Consider the following 23688-nt stretch of genomic DNA (forward strand, 5'->3'; position numbering starts at 1 on the left):
ACAGAAGGAAATGAGTACAGCTATGAGATAACCACCAGCGTCTACACTGGATCAAAACTCCCAATGTCTTTCTTAACTTCCAAGGAATCTCTACTACGATTAAGACGTTTAGGACCTTGAAGCCCTGTTTCATGTCTGAATTAATCAATAAAGATCAACAGAATGGAGAAAGCAGTAGAATAGACATCAGCAGCTTTAATGGTTTTGTCTTTCACACACTAGGGAAAAATAATTTGATCTGGACCTTTGTTCTCACAAGCTTAAAAATGTTGTATATACGGCCCTCTCTGGGTAGCTCAGTTGGTTGAAGCGTTGTCCCATGCACCAAAAGTTTGCAGGTTCAATCCCCGGTCAGGGCATATACGGGAAGCAAACTATATGTATGGCTTTAGGTCTGTTGGCTGAAAAGCACAACAGTAAGGTGCTCCTGAATTATTTCCTACTGCTTCTGCAGAGGCACATGTGGCACAGCATCATTGTTAGCCCTAATAACAAAACACTTAGCACACGGAGGACTGGTAAAACTCAACTTTATTAAGACTTTAAACAGAGAAGATGCTTCTGCACATGTTAAACACATGCAACTCCACAGCTCAATCCAGACACCCTGCACTGTTACACTAACACGTGGCGGGTGGTAGCAATGTGGCTCCACTGTGCTGCACAGGTCTGCTACGCAGGCGCTGTGATCGTTACTTCTGTGCTAAGGCCTGCAGGTCCCATAGCCCTAGACACGTTTTTTCCTCCTTAACTTCTCTGCCTGAGATTAGGATGAGTTACCCTGGAGGAACTAAAACAGCTGGACTCAAAACACTAAAAATATTCAGGGACAGACTTGGTTGTTTTCTGCAAAAGTTTAAAATCCTCCAGAGCCCTAGGGAGAAGTAATGCTAAGTATTGTACAACCCGCAGGCAGAGATGTTTCCCTACCACAGTAGGTGTGTAGATGGGGTGCAGTAATCACGACCAATTCTGGAGTGATGGAATCTGAAAAACAGTGTATCCCAGAGGAAAACCAAGAAGCAACATGACTCTGCAGCAAAAACAAGTCCAGCAAGTAGGAAGTTAAAACTAGAAAAAACAAATCACTTAAGTGTTTTGGAAATAAGGCTTTGGAGAAAGATCATAGGGTTTGGAGACTATAGGTTTTCATTTTTCTCCATGCATGAAGTAGAGCACACTATCACTACTTAAGCTACAACTTTTAAAAACCTGTCTTTTATATAAATGTGTAAATGGGTAGCAGACCCACTAAACTAGAATAAAAATCACGCACTGGGAAAGCCTGAGGTAATCCTCCAGTTGCCATGTTTCTGAAATTGGGTTACGCATTATTAACACGGCTCATCTTCCTACAACATCATTCAAAGATTCATTCAAATATTTGGGAGACTTGTGCAGGGGGGATGGTCTTAAAAAGAAAAATGGACTGTTAGATATCTATTGTTAATAAATACATTATAGAGGAAAAAAAGACTGAGGACATAATTTTACTGAGCAGCTTCAAGAATGAACCAACCACACCCTCAATGGTAAACATTCTGTTTACTTCTGGTTATGGATGGAAGAGTCTCAAACAGGGTGGCTTGGACCCCCGGAGCAGCACAGCACTGACCAAGGAAAATAAGGAATCACTGGGTTACAGGTGGGCTACACCTTCGTGAGGAATGAGCTGGCCGTCTACACTCCAATACTATGACATACAAAATACAGCTGCCCTGGACTGGCTTTCCTGAAACTCCTCAGGTAACAGGAAAAGGCTGGTGAATTCTGTAAAGTGAGTAGAAGTGTTCTGGGTTAGGGAAAGAGGAGTTCCTGGCAGCCACCACCGGGAAAAGGGCAAGTCACCTTCTCACTGAAGATGACAGACCAAGTCCTAAAGGCAAACAGCCGATAGTATCTGAAACTGGTCAGATAGTCACGGCCTTCAAGGGAAAATCGGATTCTACTGGGGGTTTCCATATCAACAGTGGGCTTGAATTTAGAAGTTTCCAGTTCATTTCTAGAAGTACAATTTTTTTTTTGATATATGAAAGTAGAGGGATCAGAAATAAACAAACTCAGCTATATTCTTCCCAACCCTTCTCCATGTGGGATTTGCTTTCCTTGCCACTTTCACCTTGGGTCCTCAAACTTCTTTAACACTGTTTCCACTTTCTTCCCCTCCTAGATCAGATCTGTAGCTGGCCTTTGCCTGACTAACATTCATTTTCTTCCAAGCTAACTACCTTTCTTTCCTCCTTTCTTCTTTCCTTCTTTTTCCCTTCCTTTTTTCCTCCCTCCCTTCCTTCCTTCCTTCTTCCTTCTATCTTACCTACCTACCCACCTTAAAAAATAACAAAGAAGCCTTTCATTGGCTTTAGATAATAAAGCCAAACAAGTAACAAGTGCTAGTGTTTTCCTAGGGTGACCATGTTAAAAATAGTTAAATATGGTATCAGGTATCTCTGGCCTCCATCACATAGCTCCTTGTTGAGAACTGAGTTGGTGCTGACCGAGTTTCAGTTCTGTCCCATCCTCCCTGGTGACCCTTTTCTCCCTTGATTAGTTCCAGGCACTGAAGGCTAAGGAAAAAAGGGAGTGGGTGGGTCCAGAAGGAGACTGACCTAGGAGACAGGCTGATATTTTTTTTACTTTTAGACAAGTAAGAAAGGAAAAAGTGTTCGTGGCTGTTTCCTTCACAAAACTCTCCTTTCAGGTTCGAACTTGGAACTTTCCAGCTTTGGTCATGTATTTTATGCCCTTAAAGGGTTTGTACTTCTCTCCATACATGTCCAGACGGTTCACTTTGAGTCCTGGGAGGAAGGAAGAAAGAACATGACATAAACAAAATTCATGGAAGCGGGTAGCATAGTTGTTCAAATTCATTTCCATTCAAAGAGATCAGTGGGATAAAGATAGTAGTAGCAATGAACCGGAAAAAGTTTCATTTACTACATCAATTACATGAAACTGATAGATTCTTCATTGTTAATATATACACTGATGATAAAACAATTTCTGCAACCAAAAGCTATCCTATTAGAAGACCTATTTCTAAGTGGAAAGGGCAAAAAGTTGTTAGGAACCACCCTGCCTGGTTTCAGAAGCTGTAACTCCCCATAGCTAAGGCTGAGTGAGACACCTTGAGACCCTAAGCCACTAAGGAGACAAAGCTTATCCCCCTGGCAGGAGCACCACCTCTGCCTACTTTACTTCAACCTGCCTGGCCCCCAGTGCATGACCGCTTAGCCAGTGACAGGTAAGATTCCTCAAGGGAGGGACGACCTAAGACAGACATGGTCATGAGGGGGCCCTCAGGGAAAAACTTGGGGCTATGGAGAAAGGGGGTGATGGACCCTCACCTTTTGGCTTTGACATAACCCGAGTCCACATTCTGTCTGCAAGAAATCTCCTAATCTCTTGGCTGCCTTACTTTCCTTGCCTGACTTAAGTCTGAAACAATGCTGGAAGTGGGTGCAGCCCTGTGCTAGAAAGGGCAGGTTCCCCTGGGCAATCAGGTCTAAGAAAGAATACATAAAATCCTGTGAAACCTGCTTTGCTAATACCCTCAATTTAAATGATAAGGGTCCAAGCATGAAATGAGTTTGTTTTCCCAAAGTTTTATGGCCCTTTAGCTATTTGACCCTCACTCAAAATAGGCCCTCAGAGTTCTTTGAATGTTATCTGTTTGATCACTACTGCTCAACAATGATTGATGAGCTTTCCATATATGCTCTGTATTCCTATGCAAATTAAGCCAATAAAAGCCTGTCAAGGCAAGGGTCTGGCCACTCTCCCCTTGAAAGAGTGGCTGCACTGACCCTTTTCCTCCACAGGACTCGGTAGTCCACGTGAATTTGTCTTATCTCATCCATAACGGCTCAGACACTGGTGGCTGGTGTCCGCATCAGAAAGTTATACACAGACTGAAATGAGGGTAAAGGAAAAGACCACTGTATGTTTTTCTCTACTTATTGTACTGAGTATATGAATTAATAATCATGCCAAATCAAGAAATTATTAATGAAATAAATTATAGTCAAGTGAATGAATAATGGAAAATAATTAATTAATAAATGAATGTTTTCTACCTCTTCTCACTATACTAAGCTAAAAAATATTATACCACATAAAATTTGAAGCTTATTAAATATTTTAAGATGAAAAGAGTTTATAATTTAAGTGAATTCTAATCACGTACTTTAGACAAGGCCTGTTGGTAAAGAAAAATAGGAACTTCACATAATCTCCTTTCTATCTTACAGAATTGTTCAAAGGATTCAATAAGAGATGAAAGGAGCTTAAAACAGTGCCCAGTACACAGTAAATACCCAGTAAGTGGTAACTATTATTATTGCTATCATCCTGAGGTAGGTGTAGACTACAGCAAACCAACTTGTGTAGGCCCAAGGGTTCTACATGATAATAAAAACACATGTGAAAGTGTCCTGAAATTGAGGGAAAAGAGGGGAAATGATTCTTTTTAGTCACCAGCTGAGAGAGCAGAAGCATTTCCACACTGAAGACCTAGGAAACCCCAAAGCGACAAGCCTAGGAGACTCAACAACTGCCGGGGAACACTTCTGCCTTCTCATCTGTGTCTTAGACTTTTATTCAGGTCCCTGAAGCCAACTTTAAAGCAAGGACTGTAAACTTTCCCCAGAAATGTGTTGGAAAGGATTTCACTGAAGATTGCATGTCAGGCCATGAAACCAAACTTGATAAGCAGGGAGTCACTTCTGTTCCCTTCAAAGGTACCTCTGCTGTAGGTACTCACCAGAAATGGCCAGCTGCTGGATCTTAAACTGCAGGTTAATTGTGGGGTTCTCATCTGGCTTGGAAGCTCCAGCCTGAAGACTCATGGTCCCCTTCAAACTTGGTAGCTTTTGGGGATTTATTTTTCCTACATCCCAAGACAGCATCTTCAAAGAAAGAAACAGTTACAGCAGAACCTTTCATGCGCAGCTATTGAGCTCTAACTTCAGGCCATCGGTTTGCATATTATAGCCTGCCTCTAGGGTGTTTCCCAACAGAGAACCCTATTTGTTACCCTAAATTGTCTCAAGAGAAAAACAAGGTCCCTTTGAATAATCACCCCTTTCAACAAGGTATAAAGTCTATGTGGAGAGCTCCAGCAGGGTTACTTCTATACGAGATCAGCAATTCAAAACCTCCTGCTTATTCTCCTACCTTGGTCACTGGGTCAAACGTGTGTGTGCCCTGAGATGGAGTGAGGCTCATATTCAGGACCCCTTTGGGCATCTGGCTGGTGACAATCACTCCCTCGATGGTCTTCCCCATAGTCTGCTTAGGTCCCACTGTTATTTCAAAGCGTCCAAGTGAACTACTGTCCCGGAAACTGATGCTGTGTTTGACATACACTGGAATTGCCACCAGGCTGGAAAAGAGATAGACAAAAGCCCATTTCATTAATGTGCTGCCCAAATGGCACCCTTTCCTCCTTGTCTGCCCTGCTGGCAACTTTCCCTCCCTTGTCTACTTCCTTACTCATCTTAAAAATTAAGCCCAGGTAAAAGCCCCTAATAATCTTTTATTTGTTTCTTTTTGTAAAGCTAAGATGCTGTCTAGTAAGCAAACTAACTGTCCTAATGACTCTTTGAATAATATCCACAAAATTAAAGCCTACTCTGAGAAAGGCATTATAAACAAAAAATTAGGAGTCATCATATATTTCTGTTTTATTTTGTGACATGTAACTGATAATTCTTTGTACTTGGGAGAGTCATATTCATACATCATGCACATTTATTAATTTCTTGAGAGAGACATTTTACCTGACCTTGTGTGGTCATTACAAAAACCCTGTGAAGTAGGGTGACTTGACAGAAGAGGAAACAGAGAAGTCAGAGAATAGTAACAGTTCCTAACATATACTAAGCACTCCCTGAGTGCCACCATGCTAAATGCTTTATCTCTGTTACCTCATTTAATCTTCCAATAAGTATGAAGTAGGTACTGCTATTGTCCTGATTTCACAGATGAATACTGATATGCTTAACCTCATTAAGAAACTTGCCCAAGGTCACATATCATAAATACTGAAAGTGTGAATTAAATCTAGGCAGTCTGATTCCAGAGCCTTTGCTCTCAAGTACTCAGATAGTTTTATAAACCATTTGTTCCAAATCACACAGAAGGGTAGTGGTGGCTCTGAGGTCTCGTAGCTCTCTTCAGTCCACACGCCTTCTACTGTACACCTCCTGCTGCTAAAAACCCTTAGACTCACATTGCAGAGAATGTCCAAGACGAAAAACTGCTGCATTTCATGGTTTTCATTGCATAATTTAATGCTTCTTTTGGGTTGGGGGGTTGAATACAGGTGTACTCAGATTCCAATTTGAGGAAAAAACAATGTTCTTATTTAGACATATAGTAGTGACAACAAAAATAACAGCAGCAAACTTCATGAGCACCGACTTTGTGATAAGCACTATTTAGATTCTCTTATTTAACACTTGTAACAAGGTACTTTTATTATTTTCAACTTACAGATAAGAAAACAGACCCTGAAAGAGTAAGCAACTCGGCCAAGTTTACCTGATTAGTAAGTGTAGAGGCTGGAATTTGAACCCAGGTAACTCCAGAGCCAGAGCTCTATCACTATGGATATGACTCACACACATGCATGCATGTGTGTGCACGCACACACACACGCACATTTCATTCTTAATTATAAGGGCTGCTTACTTCTGGGCACTGACATGGTACGAGAGCAGGCGAAAGTTTCCATCAGGAGGGATGAAGGAGAGGATACGCTCCGACTCCCAGCGCTTGAAACGAACACAAGGATGGAAGCTGACATCATCCAGCAACCTGGGGTTCTATAGTTCCCAGGCAAGGAAAAGCAAAAAGTAGTAGTTAAATAGCCATCTTTCTTTCAGGAGCAATTTAGATGTTGTTTTTACTAAAACACATACACACACACACAAATTCTGTAGTTACTTATAGAAAAGTCAAGCCTGACACAGCTGTGTGTATATCTTTAATCATCTTTTTTTTAAAAGATTTTATTTATTTATTCATTTATTTATTTATTTATTTATTTTAAAGATTACTTATTTGTTTTCAGAGACAGAAGGGAAGGAGAGAAGGAGAGAAACATCACCTGGTTGCCTCTCACACATCCCCAACTGGGGACCTGGCCCACAACCCAAGGATGTGCCCTGACTGAGAATCTTTTGGTTCACAGGTTAGAACTCAACCCACTGAGCCAAACCAGCCAGGGCATGATTTTATTTATTTAGTTTTAGAGAGAAAGAAAGGGAGGGAGAAAGAGAGGGAGAGAAACATCTAGATGAGAAACATGGACCAATTGCCTCTAGCACACCCCCCACCAGGAACCTCCCCAGGCATGGGAATCGAACTGGAGACCTTCACAGGCCGGTGTTCAATCCACTGAGCCACACCAGCCAAGGCCTTAATTATACCTTTTTGTTCCATTTCATTCTCACAACTCTGTCTTTCCAAAAGCATTTAATTTCCCCTCCCAAGAACTAAAACTGTGGTCCAGGCTTTTACCATGAAGGACAGCGTAAGGTCTGGCATTCCAGTCAGCTTGACACAGGCATCAATCACGCCCTGGATCTCAGCGGTAATGGTGGAACCTGAGACCGGAGCAAGACAAAAGGAATGTAGGAGGTTACTGAACTCCCCTCTGTTCTTCCCAACTCATTTCCTTCTTCCCGCCCTCCTTCCATCTCTTCCTCTATCCCTCCCTCATTCTCTTCCTTCTTTCCTTCTTTCTATCCATCCAATCCATCTATGCAACATTGTCCATCCTTCCAAACATTTATCATCTATGTATCAAGTATGAGATACTTAGAAGAAGTAATGGGAATAAAAAATAATGAGATAATTATCCTAAAGGAGTTTTCAATCTAGTACCAGAATCACACAGAATATGATCATCTTAACCAATGGTTCAGAAAATTCCTTATCAGAAACTGCTTTCCCTAAGGCCACCAATGAGCTTTGCTGCTATACTGAGTGGACACTTTTGGCCTTTATCTCATGGGATCCCTCTGCAGCATTTGTCGTTGTTGACCCCCTTCTTCCTTTTCCAAATCGTCCTCTCTCCCAGTTTTCTACCTGTCTCCCTCAGTGCCTTCTGCAGACTGATTTCTTTTCACATCCTTTAAATGTCTCTGACTTTCCAGTTCCGAACTTCTCTTTCACTCAACATGCTCCCCTTGGGTTATTTCACCTACTGCTCCAGGCTTCAATTTTCACTGATGGCTAATTATTTCCTAATCTTTTTTTCCAGTTCAGCCAATTGGACAGCTCCACTTAGATGTCTTAGAGGCACTTCAAACTTTACACATGACAGTGAATTCATTATTTTCATTCCTGGACCTGCTCTTTCTATTTTCCATATCTTCACGATGATACCGTCCATCCTGTTGCTCAGCCAGAATATCCTCGACCACCTCTAATTGTTCATTGCACATAGCCAATCAATGATCATTTCTTCTCTTTCATATGACTCCTACCTTTTAACTCATCTGTTTGTTCCCCTCCACCCTCACTACCGTTGAGGACATCTATATTTTGTGACTTAAGTAACAGCTTCCTGTTTTCCCCACCTTCTGTCTTACCCCATTTCAAGCCCTTCTTCACACTGTGGCTGGACTGATAGTTTTAAACTACAAATCTGTTCAAGTTACACCCCAACTTAAAATTTTTTAATTGCTCCAAATAACCCTCCTTAAAAAGGCATACAAGTCTTTTCATGATCTAGCCATCTAGTTGTTCTTTTGGTTATTTTTTTTTAATGGAGGCAAAACTTACAGTAAAATGTGAAAATATTAAATGTACAGCTCAATGAATTTTTAAATATGTATATGCCCATGCAAATATCACCCACATCAAGATGTGAAACCTTTTCAGCATTCTACTGTGTTCCTCTTGCCCAACCTAATTAGTCCAAGTCCTTAAAATTCTGACTTCTATTAACTTAGATGAAGTTGCACCTGTCTTCAAGCTTCATGTAAATGTACATAACCTTACACATCCAAGTTTCTTGCCCAACACTGTGAGATTCATTCATGTTGTTGGCTGTATGAGTAGTTATTCTTTTTCATTATTGTATAGTATTCCATTGTTGGATCATATCAAAATCTATTTAACCTTTCTATGACTAATGGATATTTGGGATATTTTCAGCTTTGGACTAATATGAAAAACTGCTATGCCTAGTTTTAAAGCCTCAACACTTACTTTTCTTTTTTTGTGCTTCTCAATCCAGTCATACTAAACTACTTTATTTCCCAACAATATTTTACTTATCTTTAAGTGTTTGCACATTCTTAGCTCCAAAATACACGAACATTTTAATAACTTCAACTCATTCCACCGATAAAGCATAAACATTCACTGACTCAGACACTGACAAGCAGTGTCTGTGGTGTTGTGGCTGAGACGAGACAAATTCATGCAGACTACTGAGTCCTATGGAGGAAAAGGGATGGAGCAGCCACTCTCTCAAGGGGACAGTGCCCAGATCCTTGCCTTGACAGGCTTTTATTGGCTTTAATTTGCATAGGAATATAGGGTGTATATGGAAAGCTCATCAATCACTATTGGGTAGTAGTGATCAAACAGATAACATTCAAAGAACTCTGAGGGCTATTTTGAGCCAGGGTCAGATAGCCAAAGGGCCATAAAACTTTGGGGAAACAAACTCATTTCATGCTTGGACTCTTATCATTTAAATTGAGAGTATTAGCAAAGCAGGTTTCACAGGATTTTATGTATTCTTTCTTAGGCCTGATTGCCCAGGGGAACCTGCTCTTTTTAGCACAGGGATGCACCCACCTCCAGCATTGTTTCATGCTTAAGCTAGGCAGGAGAAGTAAGGCAGCCAAGAGATTAGGAGATTTCTTGCAGACAGAATGTAGACTCAGGCTATGTCAAAGCCAAAAGGTGAGGGTCCATCACCCCCTTTCTCTAAAGTCCCAAGTCCTTCCTTTAGGGCCCCCTCATGACCATGCCTGTCTTAGGTCATCCCTCCCTTGAGGAATCTTACCCATCATTGGCTAAGCAGTCATGCACTGGGGGCCAGGCTGGTTGAAGTAAAGTAGGCAGAGGTGGTGCTCCTGCCAGGGGGATAAGCTTTGTCTCCTTAGTGGCTCAGGGTCTCAAGGTCTCTCACTCAGCCTTAGCCATGGGGGGTTACAGTTTCTGAAACCAGGCAGAGTGGTTCCCAATAATTTACCTCTTTAGATTTTGTTCTGTGTGAGTGGGATACCTCTCTTATTGTCCACCTTTTAACCTTTCTCTCCCCCACTAGACTTTCAGCAAGCTTCCGTAGTTATGGACTGTGTTTCTTTCTCTTTCTCTTTCTCTTTGTAACCCCTCTTTTCTCCTTTATTTGTATAACCTCACTGTCAACAACAAAATGACATTATAATCATCATCAACAACAGCAGAAGCTACAACAAAGGTATTTCATAAAGAGGTCCAGAAGTTTATATATGGAACACAATTCAGAACACATTTAGGGTTTCATAAAAATTTAGTGGCAAAACTCAGAAATTATTAGTCAAAAAATGCTGAAAATACCATCACTGAACCAAAAGCCAGCTGCCACTCACCCACATTTACTGACAAGAATCTCTGAAGACTCGTCATGGGGAAGATGAGATCCCCACCACCATGTTGAGTGACAGCCCCATAATGACCAACTGTCCCTCTGAATGACATACCTCTCTTCATTATTTGCAAATAATTGTTGTTTTCCTATATTATTCAGAATAGGAATATTATAGGTATTCAGGGACTTAGTTACTGGGCTTACTTTTCTCTTAGAGAGTTTGTCTATCTCATCTTTTTAAAAAAATTTTATTAAATGTACTGAGGTGGCATTGGTTAACTGTGCAGGCAACAAGGAACTGGAAAGAAATATTTAAAGTCATAAAAAGCAGGGACCTACAGTCAAGATTGCTCTACTCAGCAAAGCTATCATTTAGAATGAAAGAGCAGATAAAGTGCTTCCCAGATAAGCAAAAACTAAAGGAGTTCATCACCAAAGCATTATTATATGAAATGTTAAAGGGACTTAATAAAAAGATAAAAAAGCTATGAATAAAATAGCAAAAATACAAATCTATGAACAATTGACTCTAAAAAGCAAGCTACACAAACAAAAACAGAGACAGAATCATGGATACAGAGAGTGTTTTGATGGTTGCCAGATGGGAGGAGGTTGTGGGGGAAGTGTGTGAAGAAATAAAGGGATTAAGAAGTACAAATAGGTAGTTACAGAGTAGCCATGAGAATGTAAGGTACAGTGTAGGAAATAGAGTAGCCTAAGAACTTGTATGCATGACCACGGACATGAACAAAAGTCGGGGGATTGCCTGAGGGAGTGAGGGGTGCTGGGTAGAGGTGGGGCAAAGGGGAGAAAATCAGAACAACTTTAATAGCATAACCAATAAAATGTAATTTGAAAAATAAAGTACTTCGGAAAAAAGTAAATGAAAAATAAAGTAAATATGTATGAGACAAGCATGGGTCTGCATTGTCATGTTTTTATTGCCTTTTTCAGCTCTACTGAGGTATAATTAACTAATAAAAATTGTATATATTTAAGCTGTACAACTTGACGTTTTGATATACATAAATTGTAAAATGATCGCCAAAATCAAGCCAGTTAACATATCCATCACCTCAGTTATTTGTGTGCGTGCGTGTGTGTGTGTGTGTGTATGTGTGGTGAGAGCACTAACAATCTCCCCTCTCTGCAGATTTCAAGTATATAAAACATATGTGAAGTGAGGGTGTGTTCATTTAACTAGATGGGGTGAGGGGAATCCTTTAACAATGCAACTGTAGTCACTGCTGTACATTAAGTCTCCAGAACTCACTCACCTCGCATAACTGGAACTCTGCACGCTTTTGCCGACACCTCCTCACTTGCCCCTCCTCCTAACCCCTGCTAACCACCCTTCTGCTCTCTCTGCTCCCGTAAGTGAGGTCATGGAGTACTTGTCTTTCTGTATCTGGTTTATCTCAGTTAAGTGTAATGCCCTCCAGGTTCACCCATGTTGTTAAAATGGCAAGATGTCCCTCCTTTTTTACGATTGAATAATCTTCCACTGTGCGTGCAGATCTAGCTCACCTTTTCTTTACCCATTCGTCTGTCAACAGACATTCAGGTTGTCTCCAAATCTTGGCTACTGTGAATAATGCTGCAATGAACATGGAAAGGCAGACACCTCTTCAAGGTATTTATTTCACTTTCTTTGGATATAACCAGAAGTGGGATTGCTGGATCATACGGTAGTTCTATTTTTAAGATTTTGAGTAACCTCCATACTGTTTTCCATGATGGTTGTGCCAATTTACACTCCCACCAACAGTGTACAAGGGTTCCTTTTCCTCCACATCCTTTCAACACTTATCTTTTGTCTTATTATAATGGCCATTCTAACTGGTACGATGCAATACCTCATAGCTTTTATTTGCATTTCCCTGATGGTTAGTAATTGTTGAGCACATTTTCATATACCCTCTGGCCATTTTCATATCTTCTGAAAAATGTCTAGTCATGTCCTGTGCTGACTTTTTAATCAGGTTGTTCGTTTTTGGTGTTGTTTTGCTACAGTTGCAGAATTCCTTATGTTTTAGATATTAATCCCTCTTCAGATGCATCGTTTACAAGTATTTTCTCCCATGTATAGGTTGCCTTTTCACTCTATGGATTGTTTCTTTGTTGTGCAGCTTTTCAGTTTGATGCAATCCCATTTGTCTATTTTTGCATTTGTTGCCTTTGCTTTCGGTGTCATATCTAAAAAAAATCATTGCCCAGACATATCAAAAAGCTTTCTCCCTATCTTTTCTTCTAGTAGTTTTATGATTTCGTGTCCTATGCTTACATCTTTAATCCATTTTGCATTGATTTTTGTATATGGTGAGGTAAGAGTTCAATGTGATTGGCCTGTATGTGGACATTCAGCTTCCCCAACACATTTAATGAAGAGACTATCCTTCCTCCATTGTATATGCATGACACTCTTGTTGAAGATCAGTTGATTATAAATGTGTGGTTTTATTTTTGAGCTCTATATTTTGCTTCATGTGTCTCTATATCTATTTCAAATCCATACTATCTTAATTAATGTAGTTTTATAATATATTTTGAAATCAGGAAGTATGAAGTTCCCAGCTTGATTCTTCCTGCTCAAGGCTGCTTTGGCTACTTGGGGTCTCTTTTGGTTCCGTATGAATTTTTTTCCCTATTTCTACCAAGAATGCCATTGGGATTTTGATGGGGATAGCACTGAATCTGTATAACACTTTGGGTATTATCGACATTATAACAATATTAATTCTTTCAATCCATGAATATAGGTGACTCTCCATCTATCTGCATCTTCTTTAATTTTCCTCATCAATGTTTTATAATTTTCAATGCACAAATCTTTCACCTCTCTTTGGTTAAGTTTATTTCTTATTCCTAAATATTTTATTATTTTCATTGCTATCATAAATGGAACTATTTTCTTAATTCCCTTTTAGGATAGTTTGTTGTTTGCATATAGAAATGCCACTGGTTCTTGTATGTTGATTGTTTATACTATAACTTTATTGAATGTATTAGTTCTAAGAGTTTTTTGTTGAATCTTTAGGGATTTCTACATATATGATCATGTCACCTGCATCATTACATTTAAGTCCATTTCTAGTACCTAGCACAGTGCTTGACACAAAGTAGGAACTAAGTTAAAATGAATGATTTTGAATTGGGGGATAATTCTGCTAATAGCAAGCATTGCATGAAAGGGGCTTCTATTTTCATAGTTCAGAAAACAGGTTAAAAGCACCTACCTGATTTATCAATGATGGCATCAATCTCTTCAATCACATCAAAATAGGCCTCATTATTGGTGTATTTCACCCCAGTGCGTCGCCATGGCACCACTGACAGCTGCCCAGTGGGAAGCTGGTCACCCACATTGGTACTTCCTGAGATAATGAATATTACTGCAATTTATTTCCAATTTGATAACTGGATATGATCAATTATCTCATAATCATAGAATACTTCCCTAGATGTTTCTATGCTTCCACTATTCATTTAGTCAATTAAAGAATTTTTCAAAAAAACAGACAGGAGTTTTCCCAAGTTCTATATGGGCATCCTAGCCTACTTTAAAAACTTGTCGCCATCTGGTCTGCCTTCTCAAGCAGAATAAAGGTTAAAATAGTTACCTGAGAAACAGATATCATATTTTGGTTTTGAAAGTAACTTGAACTTGGTCTCTCAAATTCCACAATAGCTTGCAGCTTAAATAATGTATTGGCTTTCAGCAGAGATGGTAATCTACATATTGATATAAAAATTTCATGGGTAAAAACAGTATTCTGGTTTGAAGTAGATTCTTAAGTACATTTATGCTATATGTATTATAGCATAATACATATGGCATATGTTGATATATTAAAATGTATACATCAACATAATCTCTCTCATACTGATACTGAAACTTAGAAAAAGAATGCAAATTACATCTTCTCCAATCTCTAGGAGTTATAAATAAATTCCTCAACTTGTTTTTCCCTCACAAGCATCAAAAATATTTTTAATTCAAAGGCTCTATACTCAAATTATGAAATATTATAACTAATTCAAAATTTCCTTCTCCTGTAACCTGGATCTTTTTAATCTAAAGAAAATAAACATTAAACACACACATATTCATCATGTTTCCAAAACATTTCAGCTTTTCAAAATGGTTCTCAGATACCTTTTTTCTAGATTTAAGTTCGATTCTGGAAAATGACTTAATAATATTCATAAATGATCAGGTGCTAATAAAGCTTTTTAAGGTTTAAAATGAGCTCAAAATATTGAAAAACCCATCAAATATTTTCTTAAAAAGTGTGCTATATATTAAAGCATGTCATCATGCTATAATAATTAAATAAGCATGACAATAAGGCAGGAAAGCCTAAAAAAAAAGACCAAGAATCCACAATGATTTAAGTACAAGATAAAAATATCATTTGAAAGCAAAGGGGAAAAGATAAATTATTCAAGGAATAGTGCTAGGAAAAGTGACTGATAATTTGGAGAAATAAACATAGAGCCTTACTTTATATTGATTACCAAGATAATTTCCAAATAGATTAAGTAATTCAATCCAAAAATAAAACTGTAAAAGAATTAGAAGAAAATACACTTTTTAAAAAAGACTTTCCCTTTGTCCAAGATCAAAAAGACATTCTCTTAGTATGGGTGAGGGGAGGCAAAAAAAAAAGACATTCTTATGTTTTCTTCTAACAGTTACAGAGTTTGTGTTTATATCTAGCTGGAACTTATTTCATGTATAGAATAAGCAGAGAGACTTCATTTTTTTTCTATATCAAAGCTGATTCCCCTAGTACAATATATTTAACAAATGGCCCCTGACCCACTGATTTGATATATGACTACATCTATATATACCAAATTTCTATAAATACAAGGATCTGTTTCTGGACTTTCTATTTTATGCCAATCATATTTGCCTATTACTGGGCCAATACTATATTTTTAAAATTATCAAAACTTCATGATATATCTTGTACCTGATAGGACACACTCTCTTGTTCTTCTTTTAATGTTTATTTTCAAAACTGTCTTGGTTTTTACAACTCAAATCTATTCTATGAATTTTTGTCTCATGTACCATATGAACTTAGTATATCTTGATACTATTTGACAGGGAAATCCTTCCAACCCTTTTGTAATTCTTTTTTTTTTTTAAGATTTTATTTATTTATTTTTAGAGAGGGAAGGGATGGAGATAGAGAGAGAGAGAGAGAAACATCAATGTGCGGTTGATGGGGTTTATGGCCTGCAACCCAGGCATGTACCCTGGCTGGGAATCGAACCTGGGACACTTTGGTTCCCAGCCCGCGCTCAATCCACTGAGCTACGCCAGCCAGGGCTATGTAATTCTTTTTCAAAATCATCCTGGCTACTGTGCATATTTACTCCTTTTAAAATGTATTTTTCAATTGGTTTGTCAAATTCCTTATAGACCCTATTTATATACTTAGCAAGATCCAAAAGGTAAAACCTTAATGAAGCATGATTAACTTCATTAAATCAAAAATTTTTAAATGTGGCTATACAAACAATGCCATGTAAAATGTCAATGACAAGACAGATTGTGAGAAAATACCTGTAACAGAATATTCAAAATATATAAAGAACTCCCACAAACCAACATGTACATTTCCAATTGCAGGGTCCAACAGAAGTAAGGCCTGCTTGAGTGTGGTTAGTAGGGTATATGAATGTCTCGCATGAGATGGAAAGCAATTTGAACATTCCACCTAAAATGTCATATGGTGTGCTTGAGTGTGATATTGTTATGTTACAGAATTACAGAGTGTGATATTGTTATGTTTTTGTAATAAAAAAGGAGTATTATTTGTGCTAGACCCTGTATGTGGTAGTTTAATATCCTTAAAGAATTATTTTAAATTAGAGTAAAAAAGAAAAGCATTTCAACATAAAAAAAATGGGCAAAGGACACAAAAAAGTAATTCACTATAGAGGAAAAACAGTCAAACACTTGAACAGCTTTTACATCCTTAGTAATATAAAAATGAGTATAAATTACAAGATATCACTAAACTATCAAATATCCAAGGTTTTTAAAATTAATAATAATGATGATGATGATGATAGGGTTGGCCAGGGTACATAGAAATTGCTACTGAAAGTATAAACTGGTGTAACTTTTCTGGAAGGCAAGTTGGCATAATGCATGCAAGTCCATAAAATGTGCACACACTTTGGCCCAGCCCTTCTATTTCTAGCACTGAAATGAAACCATCCTAGATGTGCACAAAGATTTAAGTATAAGAATGCTGATTTCTTGTTATTTTTTAAAAGATTTTATTTATTTATTTTTAGAGAGGGAAGGGAGGCAGAAAGAGAGAGAGAGAGAAACATCAATGTGCGGTTGCTAGGGGTCATGGCCCGCAACCCAGGCATGTGCCCTGACTGGGAGTCTCCCTGCAATGCTTTGGTTTGCAGCCTGTGCTCAATCCACTGAGCTATACCAGCCAGGGTGATTTCTTGTTATTTAAAAGAACAAAAAATCAGAAACATAAACAGAGACTGAGTAAATAATTTAGGGTCTATTCCATATGGCAGGAAATTGTAGTCACTAAAAATTATGTAGAAGGATAGTTATCATAACGAAATAGTATTCACAAAATATTGATAAAAGGTAAGTTTTAATCTATGTACAAGAGTAGTTAAAAAATTCTATCCATCTATCTATCTAGAAAAGATAAAAATATATACACAAGTATGTTAAAAGTGTGATGGGATTAAGAATTAATTTCATGTTCTTTGTGCTCTTCTGTATTTCCAACATTTCTACAATAATCATGTGTTTCTTCTGAAATCAGAAAAAAATTGTTTTTCAATTGTTTTACTTCATTCTGTCTTTGAAATCAGGGTATTTTCTACGTAATTAAAATTTCTCTCAGGTCATACTTCAAGACTGTAAGGAGCAAAATTAAAGCACCTGGACACTTGAGATCCCCAAAGATAAGCATTCTAAACAATGCAGGGACCAGACTAAGCCACACCCATGATGACAGCAGCTTTCTGTGGGTTTGCCCTTTGTCCATACCTGTTATGGTGTTGACAACCGTTCGAAGAATGGTAGGAGGCTTTATCAGTTCTTTGAGGATGTTTGACTCGGTAGCTAATGGAAACCCATTATCAAGCATCTCTTCCAAAACCTCATAAACCACAACCACGTTGTCTTTGATCACGGGCTCTGAACAGACTCCAAAATAATCCTGATGAAAAGACAGTGTATACATTTATCACTCAGAGACTGTCATTAAGTGAGAGAATGTTCCCAGAGAATAAGGATCTAGTTCTGCCTGTGTGTATTTACTCAATGTTTAGGATATTCTTCTACAACAAGGGAATGAGGCATAACCATCGTTCTCTTAAAAAGAACACTTGTAGTACCAGTATCATTACTAACTTCTTTTATAAACTAGAGTAAGTCATTTAGCCTCTTTGGGTTGGTTTCTTCAACTACATAAAATATATAGAATACAAAACTGAATCTAAACTACTATATATGCTTATGAACAAGAATTTGAAACTATAATACTTGATATGAATTTGGAAGTGAAAATCTTCTTAATCTGTTACTGTGTGCTACTGCTTAACATTCATGCAGCAAATAAGAATTCAGAGGGAAATAAAATAAAATGAGGGATATGAGCAAGCACACTAGAAAATCAGTTTGTATCATCCCTACTCTAAGATGCTATGATTCTAAGAATGCTTTGTCCTTTTATTACCAAAGGCTAAACTTAGGTACTAAATTATCCGGGCTGTGGAAAAAGCACTGGATTCCAAATCAAGACCTGGGTTACAATGGTCACTTACTAGATTACTAGATTAAGTCATGCTAACTAATTTGGGTCTTGATTTCTTTAACAGTATAATCAGGATAATACCATTGGACACACGGGGATGCTGTAAGAACTCAGCATGATTGATTAAATGATAACATGTGAAAGTGTTTTTTAAACTATAAAGCACTATGTAGAATGCAATGCACGATGCTAAAATGATTTAGAAAAAAAATATCTGTGGTCATTTGGTGCACACTTTGAGCAATGCCAATCATGTCTTGTCCTAGACCTCTGAGATGGTTACATGACCTTCTTGAATTCATCCACTGAAGGGAAACTGACTCCTTTTTGAGAAGGCCCATTCTATTCATGGACAGCTTTGAGTATTAGAAAGTTCTCTTGCTAAACTAACATTTGTTTCCTAGATCTTCCTAATAGAACAAGTTTATAGACTAGTCCCACAGCTATTTGAAGACAACTACAGGATTTCATTTCAATATATTTTTCTCAAATTTTTTTTATCCTCGCCTGAGGTCATTTTCTCATTGCTTGTAGAGAGAAAGGAAGGGACAGCGGGAGAAAGAGAGAAGCATCAGTGAGAGAGAAAAATATCAATCAGTTGCCCCTGGTATGAGCTCGGACCAAGGACTGAATCCACAATCTTGGCATGTGCCCTGACCAGGATCAAACCCACAACCTTTCAGTTTATGAGATAATGCTCCAGCCACTGAGCCACAGCAGCCAGGGCTTCAGTATTTCTACTTAGGGCCAAACTTCCTGTTTGATCTTTCCACTGTTCGTGCCATGGTATGGTTTCTAGGTCGTTTTACCCTCTTGCCATTTCTTTGAATATGCTCCAGTTTTCCTGTATTCTCCTCATATTGTGATATTCAAAATTGATGACAGACTCCAGATGTGATTTAATTACATCATATAATGTCAATTATTGAAGCCATTCCAATATCCAAGAGCACTTAGAAATATGTTTCTAAAACAAAATGATTTCTTTTTTAAAATCAAGAAGGGCAAAAAAGTTACACATTTCCTTCCCTAGAGTGATTTTATTTTGAAAGATAAATAAAACATATCACTAGATTTTATAAATCAGGCAGAATGTGAACTCGGCAGTTGGAAAGGAGACTTGTAAATATGACGAACTGCTAGAGCAAAAGTGCCTGCAATTCTATAGCTGAAACTCTTCTGTTATATTCTAGTCCTAGAAATATAATACAGCCAGAAAGAACATATATCAGAAAGATACCCAAACCAGGACATATCCATTGACTTTTTTTTTAAGATTTTGTTTATTTATTTTTAGAGAGGGAAGGGAGGGAGAAAGAGAGAGAGAGAAACATCAGTGTATGGTTGCTGGGGGCCGTGGCCTGCAACCCAGGTATGTGGCCTGGCTGGGAATGGAACCTGAGACACTGGTTCGCAGCCTGCGCTCAATCCACTGAGCTATGCCAGCCTATCCATTGACTTTTAACAAATGCATCAAAAATGACAAGTTCTGAAGTTCCAAACTTCTAAACCAGCAACTTCACTATTTTCTCAAATTATTCTGTGGTTTCAACTAGATTGAACAACGTTTCTCATTTCCTGTCTTATAATTAGTTACATAAGATCAGCATGGCAATATGCAGCTGACATTAAGTTTCATCAATGGGACTGTTAATTTTAGGATGGAGTAAAGAATCACATGTGGAAATCATAACAGGGCCCAGTCAGAGCGGTTTAAGTTCCTAACTACTAGGTTCTTTCACTTACAATTCCTCCACACACTGGGCTTCATAACTCTCAGGTTTTCACTGTGTGAAGGAACCACGTACCACATGAAAACTGGAATCCCAGAATAACACTACCAGAAAGTATCTGTGGGAAAATTATAAAATATAATTCCTTTGGAATGAAAGCTGTTTCAGACATGTGATTTAGATATAAGTGCAAATGAAAGAACTCTTTGACTTATTCTTCATTATTTATCATAACATTTGGGTGCTCCTTCTCTTCTTGTTCAGTTCTACAATTTCTATATTCATGTGACTAATTCCAGACTTCACATGACATCGAAGTTGAACCAAAGCGCCTCTGCTTCTCATTTATCATCTGAGTTACACAAATACCACAACAGTTAGAAGTTGAGCAAGTCGTTTAAGAGAGGATTCCACTGTCTAAAACTAGAGTCTGGGCAACGCTCAAAATCTGTGCTATAAATGGTGCTGACATCCCACTCCCCAAGATCTTCAAATCTATTCCTGAAGGGAAAACTCACAAAGAAAACTATCTTGTAAAGTGTGTTGCTTAAATTCTTTTGGGTACAGAAGATTTTTCAATATCAAGTTTGCAACAAGGAGCTTCTATGCTGTGAATAAGCACCCTAAACCCATAATGAAGTACATGTTCACAAATTACCCTTGCCAGGGAGAGTGAAAACAAGCCTTACTTAGCTTATATATAGATATAGATATATAGATATAGATATAGATACATATATCTTTATACACTCATCACTTTTTGAAGCAACTTAAAGCATGTAATTAACAATGGTTAGCATCAAGTCCACTATTTTAAAAAACCTCCAAAAACTAAAGTCCTCTGATTTGTGAACAAAATGTAAGACAATTCCAACCTCCAGAACTAAAATGACCGTACACAATCATACAGAGTAGGGTGGCTTTCTCATGCAACAGGTTCAAAAGTACTCAATTTATCATGCTAGATGCAGCCAATTCAATAAGTAGAATCAAGAATCTTATCAGATGAGGAGGAAGTGAGCAAGGTCAGAGTTTCAATTTTTTAAAAACGTTTCTTAATTGGACTAAATACAGTGGAGATGGAATAAGAGAGATACTTTATCATTTACATGTATGAACCTTGTCACATTCACGCACCTGAAATGTGTCCACTACTCGGTGAAGGAACTCAATGACAAATAGAGGCGGGACCTCCGTCTGGATTACAGCCACAAAGAAGATCTTGTGCCGGTATACACTTAAGAGATAGTGGTGAGGGGTAGGGATAACTGGTGGTACGTTCTCTGCCTCAGTAGCTCTCTCTTGTGCCTCAAAAAAGTAATCACAAACAGAACGGCTGACCACGCTTTTCCAATGTTTCTCCAGGAAAATATCTCCTGAGGAGTTGATCAAGAAAAGGCTATGAATCATGGTGGAGATTGCCAATAGAAGAGGAAAGTCTTTTTTAGTCTGAACACCTCAGGACCCAGCAAATTTTCAACCCTAAACAAAACAAAAGAAGTTACAATCAGTTCAATTGAACCAAAACACCTTCCCCATCTTTTTCCACCGATCCAAGTTTATCCATCCTTCAAGAATAGACTCAAGCCTTCCTTTATCACATGAGATTGAATTACCCCTCCTTTGAATTCCTAAGGATAATTATCAGCTATCTTATTTGCCAATCAATCACATACTGCCCTGTTATCTGTACTAGTGCCTGAATCATGTCTATTTAAAATTCAACTTAATTTGTGGATGTGCATTTTTCTCAACTGGACTTTAAGCTCCTTGAGAAAAATAACATGTTTCATGTTTTTTGTTACCTCACTGCACAGTGCTCTCTTACATAAAGAGGGCTTCAAAGAATTTTAATGAGACTCATATATTTGGTCACAACTCACACATATATATATAGTTGTGCAGTCTCATATGGTAACCATTAGCCAACCATGGACAGTGAGCACTTAAAATGTGGCTGGTCTACACTGAGATGTTCTGTAAGTGTGAGATACATGCCAGACTGTGAAGGATTTGTATGAAAATGAGATTTTAAGATCTCTTACCAATAATTAAATATTGATAAATTAAATTAATTTTGATACTAATATTGATATTTTAGATACATTGGGTTAAATAAAATACATTAAAATTTATTTAACCTTTTTTAATTTGGTTAGTTGAAAATGTAAAATTAGTAAATAGTATGTGGCTTGCATTATATTTCTATTGGACAGTGCTGGTCCATGGAATGGAAAGCTGTCATTGTGATCTTCAGTCATTGAGTCAATTCCCATTCTCTAAATATGTTATGCACAAGGTTCTGCGTGGGATGCCTTAAAAAAGAAAAATCCCTCTGGCCCTGGACAGAGGTTCAATCCTCAGTGAGGGCACACATCTGGGTTGCGGGTTTGGTCCCCAGTCGGTTAGCATGCAAGAGGCAATAGAACTATGTTTCTCTCCCTCTCTTTCTCCCTCCATTCCCCTTTCTCTAGAATCAATAAAAAGAAAAAAAATCCCTCTGGGGAATAACCCTGATTCCTCAGGCGACAGCATCTCTATGGTATCAGTTTCCAGAATGAGGCAGCCGCACTGTACCCCAACTGTGTCCATTCTGCGAACTGGCCCAGGAGGTTTTATACATACCGCAAAGGCCTGTCGTACCAAGTGCCCCAGCGCGAGCTTAATCCCTCTGCGGGTGGACAAGACAGGCGGAGGGAGGGGAAGCTGAGACTAGCTAGGATGTGGATGAGGGAGAGACGGCTGCCGAAGTGGGTTATTTTTGCGCTGGTCCCAGCCCAGCCGCCAGTGAGCCGTAGGTGATCGACAACGTTTGACGCCAAGGTGGACAAGGGGGCGGATTTAAGGTGCGTGCACGTTTGGGAGGTGAAGAGTCACCAGTTTGCACACGTGCGTTGCCATAGCAACAGTATCCTCTCCTCCCTCAGCCATCCGCCCCAAGAGGGCCACCTCGGCAGCCCGGTGCTCGATCCCTAACCTTTCCCCACCGTTTCCCGCAGCGCGGAGGTTAAGTCTGCGGGTTTCTCGTAACCTTACCCGCGCGCGCCCCCGTTCAACCCGCGCGCCCCACCCCCACCCCCACCCCCACCCCGGTCGACAGCGAGAGCGCGCCATCCCCCTCCCAGACCCAGGTCGCTAGACCTCCTCACCCGGCCTTGCTCTTCGCAGTGCCCACCTTTCCACAGTGCGGACAAGCCCCGCCTCCCCACCCCACCCCGCCCCACCCCCATCTCTTGCTGGTAGCCGCACGCTCGCTGATTGGCCGGCCTGCGGGCCTTGCGCCAGAGATCAAGGTCTGAAAGCTGCGGATTGGACGCCAGTGATCCGCTCCTCCCCTCTGATTGATCGCAGTTCGCGGCTCAGCACGTTCTCCGACACCGTCCTCCAGCTGGTCCTGGTTGAGGTTTCGTAAATCTTCAATTGGTGCAGGTCTGTAACTCCAAACCCTGATTGGCTGTTGCGAACAGTCCCTGGCCGCCAGTCACGAAAAGGCCTGGCCGTTTGTCGCTGTCACCTGCGTAACCGCAGAATGTGCCTGGAAGGG

At 39.1% G+C, this 23688-nt stretch overlaps 1 protein-coding gene across 2 annotated transcripts; it reads right to left on the reverse strand.

The window, feature by feature from the left end:
* Positions 1-524: 524 nt before the first annotated feature.
* On the reverse strand, positions 525-23341 carry AP3M2 (adaptor related protein complex 3 subunit mu 2). 2 transcript variants are annotated; one of them, XM_045821180.1, is made up of 9 exons: positions 23294-23341; positions 21282-21626; positions 17643-17814; positions 13831-13968; positions 7522-7607; positions 6691-6824; positions 5173-5380; positions 4760-4904; positions 525-2795 (listed from the first exon to the last, which is right to left on the reverse strand). In XM_045821180.1, the coding sequence occupies exons 2-9, from the start codon at positions 21552-21554 to the stop codon at positions 2695-2697; spliced, it is 1257 nt and encodes a 418-aa protein (XP_045677136.1). In that variant the 5' UTR covers positions 21555-21626; positions 23294-23341; the 3' UTR covers positions 525-2694. The 2 variants fall into 2 exon arrangements, with proteins under 2 accessions (XP_045677136.1, XP_045677137.1); XM_045821181.1 differs by lacking the exon at positions 23294-23341 and adding an exon at positions 22770-22898.
* Between the last annotated feature and the right edge of the window lie 347 nt (positions 23342-23688).

Source organism: Phyllostomus hastatus, unplaced genomic scaffold (genome assembly GCF_019186645.2).
Source record: "Phyllostomus hastatus isolate PE091 unplaced genomic scaffold, TTU_PhHast_1.1 phas_scaffold_46, whole genome shotgun sequence".
NCBI lineage: Eukaryota > Metazoa > Chordata > Mammalia > Chiroptera > Phyllostomidae > Phyllostomus > Phyllostomus hastatus.